The 8,494-nt window shown below is 39.0% G+C and overlaps 1 protein-coding gene across 1 annotated transcript in view; it reads left to right on the top strand.

Moving 5' to 3' along the window:
* Positions 1-6,137: 6,137 nt before the first annotated feature.
* The window catches only part of KLHL20 (kelch-like family member 20), a 59,403-nt gene continuing 57,046 nt past the window's right edge, over positions 6,138-8,494 (top strand). The window contains exons 1-2 of the mRNA XM_012657722.1: positions 6,138-6,226; positions 7,157-7,220. Of these exons, the coding sequence (XP_012513176.1) occupies positions 7,198-7,220 (23 nt within the window). The 5' untranslated portion in view covers positions 6,138-6,226; positions 7,157-7,197. The remainder of the gene's footprint in view (positions 6,227-7,156; positions 7,221-8,494) is intronic.

An 8,494-nucleotide genomic window follows, 5' to 3' on the forward strand; every position in this document is an offset into this window, starting at 1 on the left:
CATTTATTTTGAGAAACATTGAACATATTTTCAAATGATTAAGGGCATTTTCTTTTTCTGTAAACTGGCTGTTAATATATTTTGCTCATTTATCTATATTATTTGTTTTTTCTCCATTGTTAGAAGCCATTTATATGTTACATTATGAACTGTCTATGATATATATTGCAAATATATTTTTTCTAACTGTCATTTGTTTTTTACCGCATTTATCTTTGTGCCATGGGACTTTTTTATGCAGTCAAATTTATCAATCTTTTTGCTTCTAGATTTTGAGTCATAGTCGGGGAAGTGTTTCTCCACTCTTCATAAAGAAATTCACTCATTTTATACTATATTTATGCTTTCATTATTACATTTAGATTTCCGATACATTGTGCTGTGGGTTATAAAGACCCAGCCTCCTTCAACTTTTGACAACTCTGAAGCACCATTCCCGCCTAAGATCTTGCCATAGGGTCTTTGCTGAGACTATAGTGGAATCCAACTGCTTGTATGGAGTAAGAAATGAATCCAATTTCATCTTTTTCCATGGTTGTTTCAGAATAATTTATTAAACAGTCCCTATTTTCCCCCACCGATTTGAGATATTACCTTTATCACATACTAAATTTCCATATGTTCTTAGGTCTGTTTCTGGATTTCCTACCCTGCTCCATGTGTCTGTCTGTTTACATGCCAAAACCACAGTTTTAATTATAGAGGTTTTATAATATGTTTTAATAATATCTCTTAGGGTTAGCCTCCCCTTTGCTGCTTCTATGTTTAAGCTAGTTCTGGGTATTCTTATTTGTCTGTTCTTCCATATGAATTTTATAATCAATTTATCTAGTTCCATAAAAAGTCTGATGTTGATTTTATTTGGTGCTATGGTTTAAATGATGGATGGTGTCCTCTCCAAAATTCATGCTGAAACTTAATCCCCAATGCAACATTATTAAGAGGTGTGGCTTTTGGAAGGTGATAAAACCAGGAAAGCTCCACCTTCGCGAATGGGATTAGCTTCTTATAAGAGACTCTTGGTTGAAGGGAGCACTGTCCTGCCCTTCTGCCCGGTGAGGACACAGCATCCATTCCCTCTGGAGGACACAGCAAGGCAGCATCTTGGAAGCAGAGAACAGCCCTTGTGACTGAGCTGTGGGCTCGCTGCCCGACATACATAGAAGCCAGTACTATGGCACTGGCTTTTGAGACAAGGAAGGCTTTATTTTGAGGTTGATGAGCAAGGAGACAAGAGGCCCAGCTCAAATCTGTCTCCCCGATTTAGCATCTGGGGCAAGTTTAAAGGGTTGGAGGGCAAGGGAAAGCATTAGAAATGTTGGCATGGCAGAGTCTGATTAGAGGACTTTAAATTTGACCATTTATGGTAAGGTGTGTTGAGGCGGATTTTAGCACTAGATTTTCCTAGCCAACAGACCCCTCGCTTCTGAAAGGGATCTGGCATTCAGGTTCCAGTTATGTCCTGGTCTTTTCTTGGCTCTGTGGGAAGGGAATATTGGTTCTGGATGTTGTTAGAGGTCAAAGCTTTTTCATTGCACATATCTAGGCTACATGACCTACTGTTTTGGCTCTGATATACCTACAAGATGACTTGACGTTCTGTTACCAACAAAGTAGGACCAGTTTGGGCTGGTCCTGTGGTTACACCCTCATCAGATACTGAATGCTGACACCTTGATTTTGGACCTCTCAGCCTTCAGAACTGTGAGAAAATAAATTTCTATTCTTTATATATTACCATTTCTAAGGGATTTTGTTATAGCAGCACGAATGGACTAAGACACTGGACTGCATTAAATTTATAAATTAGTTTATGGGGCACTATTAATCTTTATAAAAATGAGTCATCTTATGCAATAATGTGGAATATCTTTCTGCTCAAATCTACTTTTGCTTTTTTCAGGAGTATTTTATAGTTTTCCTCATACAGATTTCATATAACTAATAACTTTTGCCTGAGAAGTTGTAAAGGATTTAGATTCCATTTTACAGATGAGAAAACTGAGGACCTGACTGACCAAGTGATTGCTTGAGATCACAGGGTTAGCACTGGGACCTGGATCTTCTAGCTCCCATCATGGTGCTCTCCACTGTGCCACCCTATAATTTCTATAGCAGCATCATGGAGACTAGAAAAATGCTTTGTCATTGTCTGATTTGTGCTCACTCTTCCTGCTCTGTTCCTGAACTTTCCAAAACACTTTTCCATTTTCACTGTTTGTGTCATGTCATTCTTCCCAATGCATTCTTGCCAAGCTGTCCTTGCCCCTTGGGCTTTAGTGTCTTTGCCTGGAACATTCCTCATTCCCTTCCAATTCTTCTACCTCATAAATTCCATCATCCTTTATAGCCCTATCTAAGAGTCACTGCCTTAAGGAAGTCTTTTGTGTTAGTTATCTACTGCTGCATGACAAGTTACCCAAAATGTAGGAGCTTTAAAAAAACAAACATATAATAATATTTGTGGGTCACAAATTCAGGCATGGCTAGTTAGGTGCTTCTGCCTCCAGGTCTTTCATGAGGCTTTAGTCAAACTATCAGAAAAGTCTGCAATTTCATCAGGAGGCTCAACTGAGAGAAGATTCACTTCCAAGCTTACTCATGTTGTTGGTGGCAGGATTCAGTTTTTCATGATCTATTGGACTGAGAGCTTCAGCTCCTCTCCAACTGTTGGCCAATTCCTTGCCATACAAGCCTCTCCACAGGGCAGTTCACAACATGGTAGGTGACTTCCTCAGAGAAAGCAACTGAGAGATGACACCTGAGACAAAAATCATGGTCTTTTTATAACCTAATCTTGCAATTACCGTTCCGTTACTTTTGCCATATTCCATTTGTTAGTCACTAGGTCCAGCTCACACTCACAGGAGGGGATTACATAAGGGCATGAATACTATGAGGCAGAGAACACTGAGGGCCATCTTAAGGGCTGTCCACCACACTTCCCTTACCCTCTAGATTAGATCTGGGCAGCCTACAAGATGTTTTCTCAGCACCCTGTAGGTCACTTTCAATTCTCTCAATTATAATTCAACAACTAATTGTGAATTTGTGGTTTGATTTTATAATGTCTGTCTCCTCAAGAATGAAAATTCCCAGCCTTAGCAACATAGCGAGACCCCATCTCTACAAAAAATTAAAAAATTAGCCTGCCATAGTGCCATGTGCCTGTAGTCCTGGCTACTAGGGAGGCCTGAGGCAGGAGGATCACTTAAGTTCAGAAGTTTAAGGTTGCAGTGAGGTATGATGACACCACTACATTCTAGTACAGGAAACAGCAAGACCCTGTCGAAAGAAAAAAAAGAAAGAAAGAAAGAGGGAGAGAAGGAGGGAGGGAGGGAAGAAATTCCATAAAACAAGGGGCCCTGTGTATCTTGTTTACTGCTGTTGATACTAAACCTCGGGTCCAAGCCCAGTGTTTTATACATGGCAAACAAGATATAATTTCTGATTGAAAGACTATAAGCTAAGCTCAGCAATCCCTGAAGAATTGTTTGAATGTTGCCACTGCTTCATATCCAATTCAAGTTAAATCTATTTTAGGTATATTTTCAGCTAGAAATTCAAGCTCCCCAAGGACATAATCTTACTACAGTGGCAGACATACTGTAATTATTGCAAATGCCAGGTTTACTGTATGCATATTTCTAAATGGAGTCCTCTAGGCCTTGACATAAATAGAAAGGCTTGGTTCACATTGAACTGCTCCACTTCAAAAGGAAATACAGTAGCAGAAGCATAAACCAGATTGCAGTGGGTTGGGGAGTGAATTATAGATTAACAAAAATAGGAGAGACTGCTCTTATCCTGGCTAGGAGTTTAAAATCAGTCTTTGGTTAGCAACATTTCTTAACATTTTTATGCTTTCCTATATTTTATACGAATATGTCTAAGGGTTATTTTGAAGATATCTTTTACTGCAGGTAATTCATAGATGGGAAATCCAAATGCCACCTTTACATATGAAAAGATGTTTCAAGACATGGTGTCACACACCTGTAGTCCCAACTACTCAGGACACTGAGGTGGGAGGATTGCTTGAGCCTGGGAGTTCCTGTCTAGCCTGGGCAACATGGCAAGACTCCATCTCTAAAAAAATTTTTTTAAAGATGTTTCAATAGTAATCAGAAAAATATACATCTAAACCACAGCAAATTACCATTTTATATCCCTCAGATTGGCAAAAACAAATTTAAAGTTGGAAAACACAACTGTGATAATAATATAGACCAAAAAGAACCCTCAAACACTTCTGATGGGAGAGGCAACATAGCACTGTGTCTGAAAGCACAGAGTCTAGAGCCATTGTGCATGGTTTCAGGTCCTTGCTCTGCCTCATAAATAGCTTTGTGACTTTGGGCAAGTTACAAAATGTCTTGGTGCCATCTGTAAAATTGGAATGATGATAACAGATCCTACCTTGAGAGGACTAGTGTGAGGTGTTGATGAGTTAATATAACGTGCTATATAAGTATTTGCTGGTATTAGTATTAAAATGGAATGATTACTTAAGAGAGCAATTTGACTAGTGCTAATCAAGTTGAAGCTGTGCATAGCATACAATCTAGCAATTTTACTCCTAGGTGCATACCCTACAGAAACTTTCAGGTGTACACTAGGAGGCATATGCGAAAATTTACATTGTAGCATTGTTTGTAATGGAAAAAACTGGAAACAGTCATAATATCTATCTGTAGGACAATGGATTTTTTAAAAATCTGTGATATAGTCATACAATGGAATGCTATACAGTAGTGAAAAGAAATAAATCAGTACAGTGGTTCTCAAACTTTAATGAGCATTGTAATCACTGGAGAACTTATCTGAACATAGATTACTGGACCCTACCACCACAGTTTCTGGTTCGATGGGTCTGTGGTGGGGCCCAAGGATTTGCATTTCCCAACTGATGTTGACACTGCTGGTCCAGGACCACACTTTACGAATCAGTGGATTGGATGTTCACTGATCAACATCGACAAATCTTCAAAATAGAATGTTGACTGGAAAAAACAAATTTGCCAAAAAAAAAAAAATGCACACATTTTTTTAAACCATTTATGTAAAGTTTTAAAATGTGGAAAAGAAATTTTACTACATGTGTATATATCACATATATACATATAGTAAAAATTTGACCAAGATCACAAAGCTAGTTAGTCGCAAGACTAGGATTTGAACCTATGGGTGTCTGGAATCTAAAGGGCATGCAGTTTCTACTACAAGCTAATTAACAAGAGGTATCCTTGCCCTTCAGAAACAACTGGACAAACCTGTGTAGATTCTATGTAAAGAACAGCTAAAGAAAATCTGGTTAAGTTAATGCTTAGTCTAGTTTGGTTATCAAGAAATCAGCAACAGTCTTTTATTGATATTCCTGAAATTGTAACCCTCACCTTACACTTGTGTCACTTGTTTCTTTTCTAAATATATAGTAAAAATCAGGTGGCTGTGTGCTGTGGGACAATATAGAGCAAAAGATAAGTTGAAAAATATACCCCCCCCCATACCAAAGGGAGTCCACAGAAGTGTTTGGTGAAGTGTCTGGGGGTGAATACTAAGTAGAAAGGGCAAGCTGGTATAGCTTTAGAGTCCTGGATAAAACCCTGGTGTCTTAAAAGCTGGATTGTGGGAAATCTGAAAGGTCAGGTCTATTTCTGATTTGTCTGTGTATCCTCTCAGCACCTTGCACATAATAGGGCCCAATAGATGTAAGTCGACCCCATGCGTGCATGCATCAATAATTCAATCCACAATTAGGAACACATTTTGCAACATGGAGATCTACCAGCTACAAATAAATCAAAATTCCTAGCTTTCTGTGACTACTCCTGTCTTTCTATTGACTTTGCTGGGGAAAACAGAGAAAAGAGAAGGCTTCAGTATTCAAATACTGCCAGTTCAGCAGTGAACTCTCAAAGTGGTCACTCTCCGGGTACTAAGAACTGGAAACAAGGGACAAGTAGTCTTTGAGATTATCCAAAGCTCCAGAATAGGGCGCGGCTACTTCTGGTTCTGCACCGGAACCTCTTGGAGGAATATGTGGGTTCCAGCGGGAACGATTTAGGAATAGGACTACTTCCTGCTTCTGGACGGGGGCGGGTGAAGGGAAAGGAAATAGGTCTAGGAGCGGCATCCTGCCTGCGCTAGCGGTGGTGAAGAGGCAGAGGAGAGGAGGAGGGAGGAGGCAGAGGAGGCTGCGGCAGAGAAGAAAGTGTCAGAGCCGGTAAGTGAGCCGCCGTAGAGCAGCGCCCCTAGGCTCGCTTTGCAAATCTGTGGTCCCAAGTTGCCGAGCTGCTCGATGACTTCGGGGCAGTGCTTCGTCGGTCGCCTGTCAGTCGGCGCCGAGAAGAGACTGTTGGGGTGCCGGGGCCGGGCCTCGAGGGGCGCCAGACTGCGCTCCTTCGCTGGCTGACAGCCCTATCCCGGAGCCAGGGGAGGCTCTGGGCTGTCCTGCCTGGGGGTGCTGGGGTTCCGCACCCTGGGCAGCTTTCCCAGTGTTTGGAATTGGGGGCAAGAAGGAAGTACTGTATGTCCCACTTAACCTTTAGGACCTGGCGAAATCCTGTCCAAGTGAGTAGTGAACATTGTTTCGGGGACTAAGGGAAGGGTTGGTAAAGAGTGTTAGTCTAGAGCCATACTTCCCCTGCCCTGTTCAAGCTACCCAGGTTGTCGGAAGCGGAGTTGTTTGGTTTTAAAGGCAAATGCCTCCTCCTGCTCCCGTCACTTTGGGACAAGTTAACAGCCATCAATCAGATCCGTTGTTAAACCAGCATATTCCCTAGCCGATCTATCAGATTAGTACTCCTGTGGTATCTGGTGGGTATCTGGTGATTGTTCTGTAGATATACTTGATGGCCATGTCAAAGTTAAATATCTCCAAGCACTTTCTGAAGAGAGACAAGACAGACCTAGCAATCGGGACGACTAAGCGCACTTTCCCTCACTTTCACATATAATCATTCTAGCATGCAGAGTAAGATTGTCATCTTAAAGGCACTAGATTCAGGTATGATTGTGCATCCGCAAAAGGCCTGTGGTATAATAGGATATCCAATTCTTGATAACTGACGAAATGCGTGAAATGACTATATATATTGTTGCTGGATAGATCGGAAATAGCTTTTATTAAATTACTGCTTTTCTGTCGTCTTAGGTCCGGCTTTAGAGTGTGGCGAAGGGTACTTTTCATGGTGCATGGAAGGAAAGCCAATGCGCAGGTAGGCATTTAGGAAGAAAACCTTTGGTTTCACTGATTGAAATTCAGAATGTAATATTCAAGGCTTCATTTAAATTTTAAAAAGATTTTCAAGTCTTACAAAATTCTGCTTGCAACTAATGATACTTGTTCTAAAACAAATCAAAAGTAATATCAGGAATTAATAGCTTTTTAATAGAGTAAAATCTAGAAGTTAAATTTCTAAAGAGTGCTGCAGGTTTTAATAGAGTGCTTAACGCTTAAATTTTCCTTTTTGCATGGTATTTTTGTGATAAATAATCATTAAGTGCACTATGATACTATGTGAGTTTATTATAATCTTAATTCCCTACACAATGTAGAGGGTTCTCTTGCCATATAAGAATAATAATTCTTTATAATACACTGTACTGCATGCCTAATTATGGTTTTGGTTATTTCACTAATGTTCAATAATGCATTTGTTCTGTTAATTAAAATACCTGCATTGCAGAGAAGATTGTATAAGGACTAAAAAAAAAATATTAGACATAGTAACTTAGTCCATAGAAAAATTGAACAGTGTGTGGGAAAATATAGACAATTATAGACCCTAGAATTTAGTAATGCTTTTTCTTAATGTCTTCTAACAAACGATACTAGACTCTTTATTGAAACTGTCAGCTGAGTTCTATTTCTTCATTTTTAAGCTCATTTTATATTTATTAAATTCTATTTAATTATTTGTTATTTAACATCAAAGATAACTCTTACCATTTAAGAGAAAAAACATTTTCTAATGGGGGTATGACTTATAACTCAGAACTAGGAGCAAGAACCAGAATGTATATCTTTTTCCAAATCTGTTGTTGATTTATCAATTGACCTTGAGCTGTTCACCCCAGTTTATTTCTGACTATGATACTGGAAATTAGTGTTTGCAAGTGGTTTGAGATCTCCAAATGAAAAGATGTTGTCAAGGTGATAAATACCATTATCTTATTTATATCTTACTCTGTAGTAGGAATAATATTTGAAAAGTACACGAAGAAATTAACAACATATGTTAAATGCTTCATCACTTTAACTTCTAACATGATTGCAAAAGCCACTGATTGCTTCTCATCTTCAGCTACCATAAATGTCATATCTTATGTAATTGCTAAAATAAGAGCTTATTATTTTGTTAAAAGAAAGGCAGAGTGTGGGAATGTTTGGGTTTATCAGTAATTTCTATATAAAATATTTGTGTAATCTCTCATACCTTCTTTTTTTCTTGCTTTATTATATAATACTGTCAGTTATTTAAAATCATAC

Source organism: Propithecus coquereli, unplaced genomic scaffold (assembly GCF_000956105.1).
Source record: "Propithecus coquereli isolate 6110/MARCELLA unplaced genomic scaffold, Pcoq_1.0 Scaffold56, whole genome shotgun sequence".
Taxonomy (NCBI): Eukaryota; Metazoa; Chordata; class Mammalia; order Primates; family Indriidae; genus Propithecus; species Propithecus coquereli.